Source organism: Bos taurus, chromosome 1 (genome assembly GCF_002263795.3).
Source record: "Bos taurus isolate L1 Dominette 01449 registration number 42190680 breed Hereford chromosome 1, ARS-UCD2.0, whole genome shotgun sequence".
Taxonomy (NCBI): domain Eukaryota; kingdom Metazoa; phylum Chordata; class Mammalia; order Artiodactyla; family Bovidae; genus Bos; species Bos taurus.
Window position 1 is genome coordinate 122,411,420 of NC_037328.1, and position 20,302 is coordinate 122,431,721.

At 36.8% G+C, this 20,302-nt stretch overlaps 1 protein-coding gene across 2 annotated transcripts in view; it reads left to right on the top strand.

Moving 5' to 3' along the window:
- PLOD2 (procollagen-lysine,2-oxoglutarate 5-dioxygenase 2) overlaps nucleotides 1-20,302 on the top strand; it is a 121,174-nt gene that overhangs the window by 61,436 nt on the left and 39,436 nt on the right. For both annotated transcript variants that reach the window (NM_001101149.1, XM_005201798.5), the window contains 4 exon segments: nucleotides 8,780-8,943; nucleotides 12,780-12,892; nucleotides 15,984-16,047; nucleotides 17,306-17,403. In NM_001101149.1, the coding sequence (NP_001094619.1) occupies nucleotides 8,780-8,943; nucleotides 12,780-12,892; nucleotides 15,984-16,047; nucleotides 17,306-17,403 (439 nt within the window).

Sequence of the window (20,302 nt, forward strand, 5' to 3'; positions counted from 1 at the left end):
TTTTTTTCTTCATTTGAAGAAATTAAATGACTTATAAGGGCAGGAAAGCATCCAAACTTTCTAAATTTCAAAGATAGAAATTATTTTAAAAATTGATTGTTGGTTAGAAACTGTGAAAATGCTGCTGCTGCTTTTGATCTTTCATGTATTGACCAATGTTTATTTCTTTTAGCTTCTAATTAAATATTAGAAAAAGTGACATCAGTGAGCAGATTTTTCACTTGGCATTCAGAACATGTCTTGAGCAAAAACTTTGACCCAGGTACTGAACTTAACACTATAGAAAAAGAGATACACAAAGATGCCACCCTCAAGGATCTCATATTGTACTAGTTCTTCAGACAAAACTGAACCGACCTAATTTAGAAGAAAAATTTATCTTCGTGGTCAAACATTGGCATAATCTCTTTAGAATCATTTACTTTTAGAAAATTGGGAAAGATTATGTTTTTATTGTATCAGTTTGCTAACTGTTTGTGAACATAGTTTTTATGATTTTGTCATTGTTATAAGAAATATAATTTGTATTTATTAAAATTCTATAGGTGACCAGATCCTATCTTATTTTAGTCTATGAAATAACCATGTTGTACCTTTCATAATTTAAGCTACATCACCAATATGCCTACATTTTATATTGCCTTACATAGTTTATTGGAGAGGGAAATTGCAACCCACTCCAGTATTCTTGCCTGGAGAATCCTGGGGACAGAGGAGCCTGGTGGGCTGCAGTCCATGGGGTCACAAAGAGTTGGACACGCACATGCTAGTAAAGTAATGCTCAAAATTCTCCAAGCCAGGCTTCAGCAATACATGAACTGTGAACATGCAGATGTTCAAGCTGGTTTTAGAAAAGGCAGAGGAACCAGAGATCAAATTGCCAACATCTGCTGGATCATGGAAAAAGCAAGAGAGTTCCATAAAAGCATCTATTTCTGCTTTATTGACTATGCCAAAGCTTTTGACTGTGTGGATCACAATAAACTGTGGAAAATTCTTCAAGAGATGGGAATATCAGACCCTGACCTGCCTCTTGAGAAACCTATATGCAGGTCAGGAAGCAACAGTTAGAACTGGACATGGAACAACAGACTGGTTCCAAATATAAAAAGGAGTCCATCAAGGCTGTATGTTGTCACCCTGCTTATTTAACTTATATGCAGAGTCCATCATGAGAAACGCTGGGCTGGAAGAACCACAAGCTGGAATCAAGATTGCCGGGAGAAATATCAATAACCTCAGATATGCAGATGACACCATCCTTATGGCAGAAAGTGAGGAGGAACTCAAAAGCCTCTTGATGAAAGTGAAACAGGAGAGTGAAAAAGTTGGTTTAAAGCTCAACATTCAGAAAAACTAAGATCATGGCATCTGGTGGGAAGTAGATGGGGAAACAGTGGAAACAGTGTCAGACTTTATTTTTGGGGGTTCCAAAATCACTGCAGATGGTGATTACAGCCATGAATTTAAAAGACACTCCTTGGAAGGAAAGTTATGACCAACCTAGAGAGCATATTCAAAAGCAGAGATATTACTTTGCCAACAAAGGTCCGTTTAGCTAAGGCTATGGTTTTTCCAGTGGTCATGTATGGATGTGAGAGTTGGACTGTGAAGAAAGCTGAGCGCCGAAGAACTGATGCTTTTGAACTGTGGTGTTGGAGAAGACTCTTGAGAGTCCCTTGGACTGCAAGGAGATCCAACCAGTCCATTCTAAAGATCAGTCCTGGGAGTTCTTTGGAAGGAATGATGCTAAAGCTGAAACTCCAATACTTTGGCCACCTCATGCAAAGAGTTGACTCATTGGAAAAGACTCTGATACTGGGAGGGATTGGGGGCAGGAGGAGAAGGGGACGACAGAGGATGAGATGGCTGGATGGCATAACCGACTCGATGGACGTGAGTCTGAGTGAACTCCGGGAGTTGGTGATGGACAGGGAGGCCTGACGTGCTGCAATTCATAGGATCACAAAGAGTCGGACCCAACTGAGTGACTGAACTGAACTGAACTGAGCAGCTAACTAATACACATAGTTTATACAGAAGACAGAGTAAAATTTTTCTGAAGGCAAAGCTTTTTAAGATTGATGGCTGTAATTTTAACTAATTATGGCAGATTTATTTGATAGACTTCTTCTTGGCAATGAGGACAGTTTAGGTTTGCAGACACAAAGAACCTAGTAATTAGCAATGGACAATATTTCATTAAATTAGTATGAAGGAAAGCCAAATACATCAGAGTTTTCAGTTTCTACATGGCTTTTTAATTTTTTTGCTTGTTTTTGAAGGAAAGGTTAAAATCTTTAGCTGTCACTTAAACATATTGCATTGCCTTCAGCCTCATCCATGATGTGAAATATGATTAGGAATTACATGGGAAATCAATGACTTTAAAAAAAAATTGTCCAAATATTCTTATTAGTGTTTACTGAGTGTATTAGTGGGTATGTTGGAGTAAGGAAGAACCAGACTGTGTACAAAAAAAGCATTGGTTGTTTGTATATAGCTTGATAAATGGTACTAATTTGTCTACTTTTTGTGTGTAGACATAAACCAGATTTTCCCCAAACCAGATTATCTACAAACCAGATTACCTACTCCTTGAATCTTTTTATTTTGAGTAAATATGTATTATTAAGCATCTGTTATTATGTAAAATATGGTGCTAGTTGCCATGGCTGGATTGGTGGTGGGGCAGGGGTTGACTGGGACAGAAATCTTGCCCTCTGGAAAGGCTTTTCTAGCCATAGATTTGTATGTGTTTTCTGGCACAGCTACATAATAATACTAATATTATGTAATAATAATGTAATATTACATAATAATATGTATATATTATTGTAAATAGTATATTTTATATAATATGTAGTAATATTATATAATAATGCTACATAATAATAATAATATTATAGGTACATAATAATAAATGCTGGGGATTGAAAAAGCTTCTTGCTTTCTTCACGGATTCAATGAATACTTAGTTGTGTGTGCACGTGTGTGTGTGCACGTGTGTGTGTGCTGTCACTTCAGCCATGTCTGATTCTGTGTGACCCTATGGACTGTAGCCTGCCAGGCTACTCTGTTCATGGGATTCACCAGGCAAAAATGCTGGAGTAGGTTGCCATCCTTCCTTCAGGGGATCTTCCTGACCCAAGGATCAAACCCGAGTCTCACGTCTCCTGTGTCGGTAGGCAGGTTCTTTGCCATACTTACTGTGCACTAAATATGTATCAGATTTGAAAGTTCTAATGTTGCAGAGATGAATTTAACTGTCATTTACAATTAGAGGAAGATTTTTATTTAAGCATTTGTTTTACAAGTAAAGAGACTGATGCAGAGGCACCAAGTGATGACGACTCGTGGTCCCACAGATAGCTAGCAGCTTGAGCAGCTTGAGGTCTTGCCACAGTGTCTCCTTGGCTGCCCTGTCTGCTAGGAGCTACCTCAGGACTTGGCTACTCTCAGGAAAGTGTCTGGAGAAAATGACTCTCCACCTGGGCAGTGTCCTCATTTGACTGCTACCTCATCCCAGCCTCAGTAGGAGTATTATATTCAGAAAATGAAATTATATACCATTAAAAAAATCCTTCCAGTAATTGTTTTTAAAATAGTCTCTACTTTGTCCAAGTTTATTCCTTCCCCTTCCTTCAAAATTCCTATGATAAATTTAATCATTTCTCTTGTGATTATTTTTTAATTTATTCTGCAAGTTCAACTGAGTAGACATTTTCAACTGCTTTATGAAAATGAGGGGGGAGTGGTTCTATAGTATTGTTTTTAGCATCAATTATCTGTGAAAAATATAGATATGTATTTAAGATGAAGACATGATTAAAGAGAGAATTATCAGGTGTATTGCTTCTTGCGTGCTTCATTAGACTTTAAGCTTTTAAAAACCAGCTGCTAATAGTTTGGGTAATCATAACTTTTGGCTTAAATTTATATCAGTGATGATGAATAAAGTGTGGGTTGGGGAGAAACAAATAAATAAGATTAGGAAACACTTCTGTTGTTTTCCTCTCTGACTTAGGGGAGTAATACACAGATGAATAAACTGGTGTATTTGGCATGTGAAGGAAGACAATGCAGTTTAGTATAAATAGTCACTGCTGGCATGAAGTTCAGTTCAGTTCAGTTGCTCAGTCGCGTCCGACTCTTTGCGACCCCCATGGACTGCAGCATGCCAGTCTTCCTGTCCATGACAAGTAGAAAATGAAACATTCTGTGGAAAAAGAGAGGAAAAGAGTTGTGGGGATTAAGAGGATGGAAATGATCTTTTCCATTTATGCTGCTCACGTAGAGGTTTGTAGAGGAAGTGAGATTTGGATGAGGGTGAGTGGTTTGGATCCGATTGGGAAAAGATGTGCTAAGCTGCTGAAACATCATGATTAAAGACATGAAAGACAGATCAAATAATTCAGTGTGACTTCAGAACAGGCTATTTAATAGAAAATTAATGTGAGTCTGATTCATTTAGACTTTATTTTACAGGCCAGGGTTTGGTAAGCTGCAGTCTGGCCCAGGCTCTTTTCTGTAAATACTTTTGTTGTAGCACAAGTGTGCTCAATTATTTACAAATTGCCTATGGCTGCGTTGTACCACAATGGTAGAGTTGAGTCATCCAGCAGAGACCATATTGCCCTCAAAGCCTAAGGAATTTTCGCTAAAAGGCTAGATAGTAAATATTTGCTGAGTCCCACTTTAGACCATAGTTCTGATCCAATCAAGGGACTGATCCAGTCAAGGGACTGGCACAGAAAGGTTTTCAGGAGAGTTTATCAGATGGTCCTTATTAGAGGGGATGGGTGATAGGGAGGCTTATAAGATTTTTGAATTAATCTAGTCCAGTGTCTTCTAGTGGGAGTGGAGAGGCTTTAAATTCTAAATAGATTAAGTAGATGGAATCAATGGGTTCTGGAGAAAGATTTGATGAGAGAGGCCATGGAAAGGGAAGAGGCAGGGCTGAGTAAAGGATTTTCAGCTTGAGTGACTGTATGGTTGATGGTGCCACAGAAACAGGGAACGCTTGTAAAAGTTTCAATGACCTGTCTGAGATAGAACACTGACGTGTCTGGTAGAGGACTCAGTATGACCACATAAGGTGAAAACCTTATGGTTTTTGCAGGACCCAGGAATATTTACCACAGTGAACTGTGGAAAGTTTTATCTTATTCTTCACATTTAAATGTATCAAATTCCTATGAGCATTATTTTTATGACTGTTGTGGGCATTTTTTAAAAAGTTTGACCTTTTGGGTTGATATGACTAAAGTCATTTTAAGTAGAAAAACTTTCTTGCCCTTTGAAAAGTTTTAAATCGGTTCAAAAAAACTTTTCTAAAGTACTTCAACACAGAAATAGCAATGCTACTAGAATGGAATGAGAAAGTTCCAGCAACCTTAAATTTTTATTCAAAGTCAAATCCGTACTTGAATTATGTGAAGAGAATTTTTGCCTTTTACATTTTGATCTACAGTAATTGCTTTTAGTTATAAAGGTAATGCCTACTTACAAAATTTTTAAATTATCAGAGTACAAGTAGCCCACAACTCCTCCATTTCAAGCTGTTGACTTCTGCTAATAGTTTGAGATATACTGTGGAGATATTAAGCTCTTCACTGGTGTTACAAAGACAAAACAATCATTTGCCAACTATACCTTTATTACTTCAAATACATGATTTTTGTTGTTGTTTCGTTTCTAAGTTGTGTCTAACTCTTGAAACTCCATGGACTGTAGCCCTCCAGGCTCCTCCATCCATGGAATTTCCCAGGCAAGAATATTGAAGTGTGTTGCCATGGCCTCCTCTAGGGGATCTTGCCAACCCAGGGATAAAACCCCTGTTTCCTGCATTGGCAGGCAGAGTCTGTACCTTTGAGCTACCAGGAAAGTTTGAATACATGATGCTACCTGCAAAATATCTGAATCAGTTTGGTCCAAGTCTCCAATCTATGATTCTCTGACATAATGAGCTATTTTTATCCATCTCTCCAGACAATTTATGGGGTCCTGTGCCTCAGAGGGTTTGATTTATTTGCCTTACTCTCAGGGTTTAGTTACCCTGGTAACTGGTCTTATAAAGCTAGTATTATTTCCTAAATCTTCAGTATTTAAAAAAGAAAATTATATCGGCAACTAGTAGTCTTGAAGAAAATACCCCTGATAGAAAAGATAGGGTTATCCTACAAGGCAGAAATCTAAAGTGGTCATACTTATGAAATCAGCTGTACTTATTTATAAGAAAAAGAGAAACTTGATATATTCATATAAATACTTTGTGAAGTCAGATTAATTCAGTTTTTTAAATAAACATGGAGGGGAGTTGGCTTGAGGTTTTAGTCAAAACAAATTTATTCTGATTTAAAATTTATCTTAAAATGTGTATTTGGCTAAAAAATAAAATTATTTAAAACTACAGACTTGTGTAAATTTAAAAGTAAGTTTTTGTCCTACCTCTCATTTTTCAGGTCCCTTTCCTATAGTAACAAAAATGTTAATTTTTTAAACTTTTTTGAAAGATTATTATGGTATTAATTTTTAATTTTTTGTAGCAATATCTTGATGAGAAATAAGCACTACTTTCCCCATCATTTTATGCTTAAAGGAACAGAAGCATAAAGAGTTTGTTACTAACTTTCCTATGGTTACTCAGATGGCAAGTGATAGAGCTGGAATTGGAATTAGAAACCCATCTGTTAGACTTCAGATTGTGTGAACTGAATCACTTTATGATTATATTATTAACAGTATTAAAATTTTTCTACCCTTTGAGCTAAAAGAAAGAAAAAATTTAATGCCAAATATGTATATATATATATGTATATGTATATATGTATATATATGTAGCTAGATAGATATGTTTTAATTTTAAAGTTATTTTTTTGTAACAAAAAGCAATGATAAAATTTAATTCTCTAGGACAATCCCAGGGGCGGAGGAGCCTGATAGGCTGCTGTCCATGGGGTCACGAAGAGTAGGACGTGACTGAGCAACTTCACTCTCACTCTTCACTTTCATACATTGGAGAAGGAAATGGCAACCCACTCCAGTGTTCTTGCCTGGAGAATCCCAGGGACGGGGGAGCTTGGTGGGCTGCCGTCTATGGGGTCACACAGAGTCGGACATGACTGAAGCGACTTAGCAGCAGGACAATTTAGAATGAAAAAAAAAATGGTGTAGCTCTCTGAATTCAACTTTACTTTTACTAATTTTTAAAAATTGCCTAATTTTTATTTACTAATTTTACTACTTTAGTTTCACATTAGCAACATTTTAATCTTTTTTTTTAAAAAAAAATAGATTCAGAAGTGGACTGTCTGGTGGGGGAGAGTATGTCAAGGAATTTTTGCTTGTAAAGTCTGGTTCACCATGAAAGGGAAAGAGGAAACAGAGGGTAGGCAGCTTCCTTTTTAAAGCCCAGGACTTGGAGGTTGCATGAACATACCAATTCTACTCACATTTCACTGGAGTGGATTGCCATATCCTTCTCCAGGGAATCTCCCTGACCCAGAGATTGAACCCATGTCTCCTGTATCGCCTGCATTGGCAGACAGATTCTTTACCAGCTGATCCACAGGGAAAGCCCAAATTCATGTACAGAAAGTTATTGAATGTTGCCTGATACATACTACTATGTCAGCATATTAACAAACTCCTCAAGAGCAAGTCTGGCAAAGTGTGTGGAACAGCCTCCTTACTTCCCGGTTCAAATATCATAGCAGGGGCTTCTTTGGTGGTCCAGGGGTTACGACTCTGCACTTCCACTGCAGTGGGCATGGGTTTGCTTCCTGGTGGGGGAACTAAGATCCTGCATGTACCAGGGTGTGGCCAAAAATAAAACCAGCAACGTCCCCAGTCCTTCCTTGCTGGCACCCTCTTCCTGCCTCTGCACCACTCCAGGTATCACAGAAGTGCACTGGGACTATAGGCTATTAGGAAGACCTGGTGCTGAATTAAAGAGCATTTGTGTACTCTTCTTGTTTGCCACCTGCGATGGCAAGTCATGAAATTATCATCTTTGGAAATCGTTGGTTTTGTTAAAGAAAGATGCAGAAGAATTTGTGGTTGTAGCAAGAATAGAGAACTTCTTGCAGAGAGGAAACAGGTAGTGTGTGTCACATTTCATATTATAAGTCATTGTGATTCTATGGATGAACTGTGGGTAATACAATCTTCAGAAAAATCAATGAAACTATAGATTTAATTTTTAACATCTTTAAATATATTGAGCTTTAAAAAGATACACATGTGTGTATGCATTTAGTTTAGGATTTCAGGCTAAATCGTGAATCAAATTTAAATTTATTTATATTGATGACATTTAGTAGGTGGAAACATTTTGTCAAAGGTAATGACATCTGCGGAAATTATTATAGATGAGTACAAATTAGAAAGAAACGTTAGGCAGTTACAATGGCAGCCTCTGTCAGTAATAGCACTTCTACTATGTTATACAACAAGTTACTGATTTTTAACTTTTCAACACTTTTGGAATTTTGATTTTGGAGAGTACATGATTATTGAAAAAATTAAGACTAATACTAAAAAAGCTGCTTTTATTTGGACTTTATTACCAGTGTAACATAAATACTAATAACTTAATACAATCCATATAATTTAAGTTGAGGGAGAGTTGTTTGGTTTACTCTGCAAATAGTTGGAATTAATCTGATTTTGGATTCTAAATTTTGATTTTTATTAGAGAAAAATCATCTCTTGGTTTATATCTCTAAATTTTGACAACTGTATTTAAAACTTCTTCCCCCACCTCCTCATCAAACAGCTTTAATGTTATATTTGCTGGTGGTCCAGAAGAAGTTCTAAAAAAGTTTCAAAAGTCAAACCACAAAGTGGTCTTTGCAGCTGATGGAATTCTGTGGCCAGATAAAAGACTAGCAGACAAGTATCCCATTGTGCACATTGGGAAACGCTACCTGAATTCAGGAGGTGAGTAAGATACTGGAAGAAAAATATAATGCGAGTCATGGATTAAAATATTGATGAAACCACCTTTTAAAAAAATACGTAACTATAGACATGTTTTAAACAACCATTATCTTCTTATTACTATGGAAAAATTATATCTGTTTAAATTCACAGTGTGTTTTATAGTTGACAAAACATTTTCTCATCTGTTATATCATATGATGCTCCTAAAAACATTAGTAATGTGTTATTACTAGTGTAAATGTTATTTATGTATAAATGTTATTATTTCTACATTATAAGTGAGAAAACTGTGTTTCCCTAATTTAAGTGACTTCTCCAATAGGCATTCAGTTATTAAAGGAAAAACTACAGGGATTCTGGTCTTCTGACTATAATTTCATTAAGAATTTGCTGGCTCTAGGTTAATGGGTTTAGTAAATTCCCTTACTTAGGAAAAAGTGCAAGCTACACTTGAGTAGCTTTAACAAATAGGCATTAACTTTATCTATATTTTAAACAAATGGCCTCGTGGCTCAGATGGTAGAGAATCTGCCTGCCAATGCAGGAGATCCAGGTTTGATCCCTGGGTCAGGAAGATCCTCTGGAGAAGGGCATGGCAACCCACTCCAGTATTCTTGCCTGGAGAATTCCATGGACAGAAGAGCCTGGTGGGCTATAGTCCATGGGGTTGCAAAGAGTCAGACACGACTGAGTGACTAACAGTTTGGCTTTCTTTCACTTTTATTTTCTTATTTTAAATATACCGGAGTAAATGATTTGTCTTGAAATCATCCCTAGTCAAAAAGATTCAACATTGATTGCCTGGGTGAACTTAAAGTATTGCCTTAGCTATACCACTATGAATTAAGAAATAAATGATCAAATTTCCCCCTTCCATCAAAAAATAAAATGAAGTTTGACTTTAGATATTATTTTATTTCTTTAGACTGAGATTAATATAAAAATATGGCCAGAAAACGTGGATATAGGACAGGTAACTTGTCAGAGAAACAATGCTGGGTGGAAATTGCAAGCCACACTGGAAAGACAGATTTTATTGTGAATTACATAAAATAACCGATTATATTCAGGCCAGTTCAAATAAGTGCTGTTTGAGATAGCAGATCTGGGTTCTAGACTTCACTCAGTTACTTTTGTATATGAAACTTTGGACAAGTAACTTAGTTACAGCTCTATTCACCTGCATTTTCTTTTAGAAACCCATTTCCATGGTGATTCTTTGGAACTCCATCAGCCCATATAAATTTGCTGTTCTGAAACCTTAAATCTTAGTGTGTACTGCCAAGTTTCAGCTCCCTTTTTTTCTCTTCAATACATTTTTCGTTCACGGTTTTGGGGATCTCCTGACCATTTTCTTTTTCTCCTAATTTATCTACCATCTTTGGGTTTTACTTCAACATTCAAGTCCGAACCTAGGAGGGTTTCTCATATTGGTCACATTGTCCTCTTAGATTTACAGCAAAGATGGCTGCCTGCTCTTGACTTCTCTGTCTGGGCAATTTTAAATGAGAATGAGAGCTCCATCTGCTCCCAACTGTCAGACCCTCAGTGACACATGGCTTATCTTTTACCCTAAGTCCTAGATAGATTAAAAGCCACTTAGCTATGGAATTCTGGGATGAGTTTTACTTTGTATTTATTAGTTTTTCTAAACATGACAGGATTAGTGAAACATAACATATGTAAAATCTAGATAGTGAAATATTTACTCAAAAATCTAAATTTCAAACAGAGGCATAGTACTTTGGAAGCAGCAAAACTAGCGAGTGCCTTTGTGAGCAAGTTGAATTAAGGAGAATGTGTTTGTAAGTGAGAAAGTAATCGTGAAAAATGAAAGTGTTAAGTCTCTCAGTCATGTTCTGCTGCTGCTGCTGCTAAGTCACTTCAGTTGTGCCAGACTCTGTACGACCTCAGAGATGGCAGCCCACAGGCCCCTCTGTCCATGGGATTCTCCAGGCAAGAATACGGGAGTGGGTTTCCATTACCGGCTCCAGGAGATCTTCCTGACTCAGGGATCGAACCCAGGTATCCTGCATTGCAGGCAAATTCTTTATGATCTGAGCCACCAGGGAAGACCAAAAGTGATCAGACAGGGTATCAGAACATCAGCCTTATTCCTTCTGTAGTCAGAATAATTAAAGAAATGCTGGAAAATCTAAGTATGTTCAATAAAAGTTTATGTAAATTTATGAATGATATAGAGAGTTATTTAAGAGACATGAGTTTTGTTTGTGTGTACTTCATTTAGTTAAGAAAATCATGGAGAATAAACATGTTTCCTTAAGAGGAAAATGGTGGAATATTAGAAACTTTAGTCTTCTGAAATAATATGGCAGTTTAATAGAAAAATGTAAACCATAAACTACGTATCAAATGCTATGAAAATAAATGTAATTCCTTCTCATTTTAAAGGACATTTGTAATTTATAAAAAGGATAAGGAAACATAATTTTTGAAAAACAGTAATATAATCCATTGCAAAATGTCATATGTTGCTGCTTAGACATGTCTTTTTTATCACAGAAGATTGGTTTTAAGAGTTAAAAAATATATATTTTTCAGTGTTTTAGGATTTTTCTAATTTGGAAAAAATGAGCCACCAGTGATTGATTTAGTCATGTTTTCATTTTGTCTTGTTTTCTCTAGTTAACAATAATAGTCCTGCCTATTTCTTTTAATTCTTTTATTACTATGAGGGCATTTTAATTTTGAGGATAATAAGTTAGGTTTCTTTTCAATTCTCAGGAGTAAAATTGCTCCTTGTTAAAAAGTATTGCATATCAATGAAACATAGCATTTGGCTGCATTTCTGAAATTCAGAGGAAGACTCAAACACAGGGAAAAATGATCCGGTTGTCTTTGTCTTTTATAGACAACTGTTGTTGGCATATTGAATGCCTGTGCTCTAAGGCCAAGGTAAAAAAATCCAATTTTAGACTTCCTTTTTCCAGACCATGACAAAACCTAGCCAGAAAATGGTTTAGCAGACATAGTAATGACTAGCTCAGTGAAGGAAAAATTCCCAAAATGTCCTAGATATAAAATTTCTTTGGGATGTTTGCAGTCAGTGACAAATCCAACATTCTTTTGATTGTGTTAGCATCTCTGGCACTGACATTAAAACCACTGTAGTATTTTTTTTTTTTCCCCAGAAACAGTGAATCTTTTACACAGGATCTAAGAACAGCATTTCAGAAGAAAGAAAATTCTTCTGATTCTGATTTTTTCCTAGTAACTCTTTTTTTCCCTAACATGTGTTTGAAAACATTAGTTCCCTCTCTTGTATCAATTAATTTGGGGAGATGAGTTGAATGGATGGGTTGTAGTAGCATGGAAACATATACACTACCATATGTAAAATAGATAGCTGGTGAGAATTTGCTGTATGACTCAGGGAACTCAAACCATGGCTCTGTGACAACCTAGAGGTGTTGAATGGAGTGGGAGGTGGGAGGGAAGTTCAAGAGGGAGGGGACCTATGTATACCTATGGCTGATTCATGTTGATGTATGGAAGAAACCAATACAATATTGTAAAACAGTTGTCCTTTAATTAAAAATAAATGGATTAAAAAATTAATTTGGGGATGTGTTTATTCAAAGAGAGTCTTTTATTTGTACTTGATAGTAAAAACTTTTTTCTGTTTGAATTTATATATGAAACAAAGGACACTCAATAACTCATACTTCTCTCATGGTGAGCTGTGAAATTCTAAACTATGGATTAGGACTAATAGCTTCACAAATCTATGCAACTGGTCTATGAAATTAACACAGACATGAATATTGCTCTTTGAATTCTAAATCCTCTATTCATTCTCTTTTCTATTGCAGGATTTATTGGTTATGCTCCTTATATCAACCGTATAGTTCAGCAGTGGAATCTCCAGGATAATGATGATGATCAGTTATTTTACACTAAAATTTACATTGATCCACTGAAGAGGGTAGGTAATAGCTCTTACTTTCAATGTAATGTCTGGGTTCAAGTGGCTACTGGCACTCCAGTCATTGCATCCATATTCTGGGCAATTTTACAGGCAGAATAATAAATATGGGGCCATCTCAGTTGTGTCAACTCTAAGGAGCCTATCTGGAAGTCTAACAAAATGCTTTCTTATACTTTTCTTTGATCAGAACATATTTATTTGGCTACATATAATATGGAAAGGGTTCCCTGGTGGCTCAGTCAGTAAAGAATCTGCCTGCAATGCAGGAAACCGAGGTTAGATCCCTGAGTCAGGAAGATCCCTGGAGAAGGAAATGGCAACCCACTCAAATATTCTTGCCTGGGAAATCCCATGGACAGAGGAGCCTAGTGGGCTACAGGCCATGGGGTCGCCAGTGTCAGACATGACTTAGCGACTAAACCACATACACACCGTATCACAAAATACAGAGGAGTTTTGTTCTTTATTTCAAGCACATGTGTTCTACTAAAATCTGAATTCTCTTATTAAGAGGAAGAATGTTGGGAACAAGAGCACCTTGCCTTAAACCCTAAGGACAATATTCCTGAGATTGATTTAAATGGAACTTTGGAGAAAACTAAAAACAAAGTTCTTTAATTTGATAGATACTATTTTCAGTATAATTACCTAATATAAGTTAATATTCCATAAGTTTATTTTGTATAATCAATACAGTTCTAAAATTTATTCAGTTGTGTGTTTCAGGGTACTGTCACTAGGAAACAAGTGTTTTTTTTTTTTTTTTAAGTATATTTTAGAGTGAGTTTGCACTGTGTCTGCTTTTGTATTTTTGATAAATACTATCTAAATATTTTCATTAGATACTTCTTAAGAAACTTTATTCTTAATTTTTTTTTTTTTTTTTTTTTACTGTCTCTTATGTGACTGACACAACCAGCCTGAGGACTTGATCTCTCATTTGAGAGGCGAAACCTACTCTTGGCATGAATGTTAGCCCTTGCAGCTTGATGCCTGTCTTTCTGAGTGTAATTCCACAGTGAAAGTGCTCTGAGTGTTATTTAATTGTTTTTACTTTAGGATGCTTCCTCTGAAATCTCACTGCTGGGTCTGTAGTATTTTTAGTTGTGTAAATACTATTTATGTTTTCTATAGGCATAAGATTTAATGTGGTTAACATGTGTCTTAGTCTGCTTGGTTTGCCATAACAAAATATCATAGACTGGGTGGCTTAAATAACAGAAATTGTTTTCGCAGACTTCTGGAGGCTAGAAGTCTGATATCAGGGTGCCAGAATAGTTGGATTCTGGGGAGAACTCTCTTCCTGCCTTGTAGATGTCAGCCACCTTCTTGCTGCATTCCACATGGTGGAGAGAGAGATAAGAGATAGAGAGTGAAGTTTGGGGCTTGAACGTATGAATTTTCAGAGAAAACAAACATTCCATCTGTAATAGCGTGCAAAGACAATTCTAGGAATATTATTTCAGAGCAATGTAGCTGAAAAATTGGTCCATTGAGAATAAGGTTGTAAAGTAGATTAATGTTTATGATTACGTTGTCTTCCAGGGAGCAAGTGTCTTAATTTCATGGCTGCAATCACCATCTGTAGTGATTTTGGAGCCAAAGAAAATAAAATCTGCCACTGTTTGCAATTTTTCCCCATCTATTTGCCATGAATTGATGGGACTGGATGCCAAGATCTTAGTTTTTAAATGTTAAGATTTAAGCCAGCCTTTTCTCATTCTTCTTTCACCATCAAGAAGCTCTTTAGTTCCTCTTCACTTTCTGCCATTAGATTGGTATCATCTGCATAGCTGAGGTTGTTGATATTTCTCTCAGCAATCTTGATTCCAGCTTGTGATTCATCCAACCAGGCATTTTACATGATGTGCTCTGCATATAAGTTAAAAAGCAGGGTGATAATATACAGCCTTGATGACCTCCTTTCCCAATTTAGAACCAGTCTGTTGTTCCATGTCTGGTTCTAACTGTTGCTTTTTAACCTGCATACAGGTTTCTTGGGAGACAGGTAAGGTGGTCTTGTATTCCATCTCTTTTAAGAATATTCCACAGTTTGTTGTGATCCAAATAGTCAAAGGCTTTAGTGTAGTCAATGAAGCAGAAGTAAATGTTTTTCAGGAATCCCTTTGCTTTATATTTGATCCAATAGATGTTGGCAATTTGATTTCTGGTTCCTCTGCCTTTTCTAAATCCAGCTTGTACATCTGGAAGTTCTCGGTTCACATAACGAATACTAGCTTGAAGGATTTTGATCATGTGAAATGAGCTAGCATGTGAAATAAGCACAATTGTCCAATAGTTTGAACATTCTTTGGCATTGGCTGTCTTTAGAATTGGAATGAAAACTGACCTTTTCTAGTCCTGCAGTCACTGCTGAGTTTTCTAGATTTGCAGACATATCGAGTGCAGCACATTAACAGAATCATCCTTTAGGATTTTAAATAGCTCAACTGGGATTCCACCACCTCCGCTAGCTTTGTTCATAGTAATGCTTCCTAAGGCCTACTTGACTTCACTTTCCAGGATGTCTGGCTCTAGGTGAGTGACCACACTATCATTTTTATCCACATCATTAAGACCTTTTTTGTGTGGTTCTTCTGTGTATTCTTGCTACTTCTTAATATCTTCTGCTTCGATTAGGTCCTCACCATTTCTATCCTTTATTGTGCCCGTCTTTGCATAAACTGTTGCCTTAGTATCTCCAGTTTTCTTGAAGAGATCTCTAGTCTTTCCTATTCTATTGTTTTCTTATTTCTTTGCATTGTTTACTTAAGAAGGCTTTCTTATCTCTCCTTGCTATTCTCTGTAACTCTGCATTCAGTTGGGTATATCTTTCCCTTTCTCCTTTGCCTTTTGCTTCTCTTCTTATAAACCTGTTTTAGAGTCAGGCAGATGATACTGCATAATAATAATACCCAACCTTAATAGCTTAATATAACACATAACATGGATCTTTCTGAAGAAGTTTATTGGACTAATTTGTGTTTTGGATCTTCATATTCCCCCAAAGAGCAAACTATATCAACATGAGTGTTGTTTGCTGTTTCTTTTGTCATTTTAAATATTTTTTTTCCATTCTTATTTTTAGGAAGCTATTAACATCACATTGGATCACAAATGTAAAATTTTCCAGACCTTAAATGGAGCTGTAGGTATGCTTCTTAAATAGCGGGTTACTCATGTGTGCAAATGAACACCAGTGTTGTAAACTGTTTATCCTTTTTTATATTCATTTTGGAGCTGACTAAGGTTGACATGTAGGTATTGCAACTATTAAGCAAAATATTGGAGTTAAGCTAAGCCTGATATAAATACATTCTGTTAAAATCTTTTCCTACGAATAGTACAGAAAGATAAACTTCTGCCCTTAGGTAACTTAAACTTTAGTGATTTACCACTGGGGACTCTAGATATAGTTTTAAATTAATTATATTTTGTTATATCAGTTTTCAGTATCAGCTTTTAATATTATGAATTACTCAGCAGTATTACATTATTTTAATCTAGGTTAAAGGTAACTGGTAATAAGACATGTACTGTGGAGTGTGGTGTATGTGTGTATGCATGCCTGTATATGTTTTCCTTGTAGACATGTATTTAGATAAAAATACATGAATACATTAAATTTAATTAATTGATACATTAAATTTAATTAATTGATACATTAAAAAATACATTGGTACATTAATGCATTAATACCTCACAAATTAAAAATATATTGCAATTCAATATACTTCTTTAAGGCAGTTCATAAATTAAAAGATTCTTAGAGTAGAAGTGCTCTGGATTTAGTTCAGAGTGCTCTGGAAATATGAGGAAAGGAGCTTGAATACAAAAAAAATGTTTCTGCTCCTTGTTTCAGCTCCTTGTGCTGAGTTGTGTATTCCTGGAATTAGCATTAGGCCTGATATTCAAGAACTGGAAGTACTATCAATGATGCCAGTTGTAGAAACCTAGCTTATGCCTGGCAGTTTTCTACTTGCTAGACATATATTGTTATCTTCATAATAGCCTAGTAAAGCAGGCAAGAATCCCATTTTACAGATGAATAAATTGAGACAATAATTTAATTCATTTGGGATTACATCACTTTCAAAAGACAGAGACAGTATTGTGAAGATGCTTTCTTTCAACCAAGACCTCTCCGTGTCTTAGCAGCTCAGTTTGCCAGCACCAGGTTGGAGAAGGTTAGGTGCTTAGAACCTGCATCTGTGTCAGTGTTGTCCTTCATTTTGGATATCTGCTGACTTGAAGCAGGCAAAGTTTCTAAAAGTGTCGCACATGGAATAGCATGCCTGAGAAATTTTATAACAAACTAAAATGTATAGATAGATGTGTACGTGTATATGTGTATATGAACACATACATACACATTTTAAATGACTAAAATCTGTCTTTTTTAAAATCCAGATGAAGTTGTTTTGAAATTTGAAAATGGCAAAGCCAGAGCTAAAAATGTATTTTATGAAACATTACCAGTGATGATTAATGGAAATGGACCTACCAAGGTGAGTCACAGTGGAGACCTTTCTCTGTTTCTTTATTTCTTGAGGATAGATTACAGAGAAGTATATATTGATAGAATGACTTCCCCTCCTTCCCCTTTTCCCCCTTCTTCCCCTCTCCCTCCTTCTCTTCCTTCCTCCCCTCTCCCTCCTTCCCTTCCTTCCTCCCCTCCCCCTATTTCCTTCTCTCCCACCTTTTCCTCCCCCTCTTCCTCCTTTAATATCTTTAAGAGGCTTGATAAATAACAAGGTTCTACTGTATAGACAGGGATATTCAATACCCTATGATAAATCATAATGGAAAGAATATTAAAAAAAATAATGTCTATTCATGTTTAACTGAGTTACCTTGCTGTACAGCAGAGGTTGCCACAATGTATTTTGGTGCCAACAATCTACTAGTTTCATTCCTTTATGTACTATATGATCTGATTTCATTCAGATTAATCAAACTGATGATTTTTTCCTCAGAAGATTGATAGCTTTCTATTCTATTTGTAACACATTTCAGTTTAGTGTTTAATGGAACAGCTTACTTGAGAGTGAACCACATTCCCTCAATACAGAGTATCCTTTCTGAATAAATGTTGAAGTTTATAAGGGTTCATTTTTTTCACTTGAGTCACTACTGTCAAAGTTAACAGCTCTATTAACACTGGGATGTAACTGTGTATCCAGAAAGATTCCTCTTGAATTTATGATGGGCCTGGAAAATCCTATGGATGGAGGAGCCTGGTAGGCTGCAGTTATGGGATCTCTAAGAGTTAGACACAACTAAGCGACTTCACTTTCACTTTTCACTTTCATGCATTGGAGAAGGAAATGGCAGCCCACTCCAATGTTCTTGCCTGGAGAATCCCAGGGACGGGGGAGCCTGGTGGGCTGCCGTCTATGGGGTCGCACAGAGTCGGACACAACTTAAGTGACTTAGCAATAGTTGAAAGACATAATTTTTCTAATGAAATTTTATATGTTTTTCAAATATATATAATTGATTGTGCTGAAAGTGTTCCTGACTGAAAAATCTGTAATGAGTATTACAGAAATTTGTATTCCTGGTATCCAGTTAAAATGGAAATATGAATTGTTTTGTATATACCTACATATATGTATTATATATATACACATACACATATATACATACACATACATCTATATACACACACATATACACACATATGGTTAGTGATATCGTGCTTAAAACAATGTTCTGGGATACCAAGATGATGCCTGGATTACCCATAAGTACATAGAAAAGAGATTATTAGATAAATTTGCATTGTGGGAAGAGAGATGGGAGATGAGGTCTGCTATTTCAGAGGAGTGAGAAGCTTGAATTCCAATAAAAGCTATATGCATGGGAAGACAGTCAAGGAAAAGCCCACATTGGCAGCTTTTCCACCATAAAAATGGAGAAAGTAGATTACCCTTCTCTAGTTACTTTCCACCTTGCTTTTCAGCACATTCCAGCCCTCCTACAGAACCTTGGCTGTGCACTCCTTTTTCTGTCTGATAACAGTTTTCCCAGCTCTAGCCTCTCCTTCTCATCAACATTTTAAAGACGTCAAGTCGTTCTCATCCCATGAACCCAGCCAACACAAACTGTAACATCCTTCTCAGTCTATGTTGCTTCCCAGCAACGTAGGACATTTTCCTTCCCCTCCCAGCCACACTCTTTAGAGACTGTTGCTCTTCCCACCACCCAGGAACGGCTCCTGCCAAAGTGTTGTGATATCCTTGTTAAGGAGTAGACACGAAGGAGCTCTCACTTATCTTTCATCCAAAGATAACATTTGCTGATGTTCATCCCATTTAGTTCAATTTGAAATACTTGCCTTTGCTTCCATCGTGCTCTGTTGGTTTGTCTAATAACTTTCTGGCCAATCCTCATTCTTCTTTAGTTTCTCTCTTTCTCTTTCTTATATTATTTATTTTCTTATTTATGGCTGTGCTGGGTTTTCATTGCTGTGCACGCACTTTCTCTACTTGTGGCGAGTGAGGGCTGCTCTCTAGCTGTGGTGCTAGAGCTTCTCATTGCAGTGGCTTTTCTTGTTGCAGAGCACAGACTCTAGGCACGTGGGCTTTAATAATTGCAGTGCAGAGGCTCAGTATTTGTGGCTCTCAGGCTCTAGAGCCCAGGCTCAGTATTTGTGGCACACAGGTTTAGTTGCTCAGTGGCATGTGAGATCTTCCCAGACCAGGGATTGAACCTGTGTCCCCTGCATTGGCGGGCAGATTCTTAACCACTGGACCACCAGGGAAAGTCCCTTAATATAAATTTTTAATATTTAACACTTTGTGTAGTGAAATTCAGGGGTCCCATGGTCCTCTTCCTGTATTGTTTTAGTTAAGTATTCTGTAGGTATCTGTCAGAGACATTCTTTTCTCTGTATTCTTAGGTAGTCTGCTTCATTCCCAAGTGAGCAAATCTCTTAGTGCTGATTATTTTCAAATCCTTGCTGTAGCTTCTATCTTTCCTGAGCTCTGGGTTTGAATGCCCAATTGTTAGATTTATCTGTGTGTCAAGGCCTAGAGCTCAAGACCTTCAGTTCTTTCCCTCTTCCACCCAGTTGATTAGCCACAACCTGGTGTTTGTTTTGGCTGTAGTTGCCTCTCTCTTCCAGTCCCCCTGGAGAAGTAAATGGCAACCCACTCCAGTATTCTTGCCTGGAAAATCCCACAGACAGAGGAGCCTGGCAGGCTACAGTCCATGGGGTCGCAAGAGTTGGACATGACTAAGCAACTAAACCAACCATCCAATCCAAGAGCTATACCTTCTAACTCTGTGCATGGTGGTTTGACTAATTTTCTTAGAGTCAAGAGCAACTTTTTAGTTCAGGCCACCTGCAACCTCCCACCAGTAACAGTCATCTGCCAGCAGCTTGGACCTAGAGTATTCTGC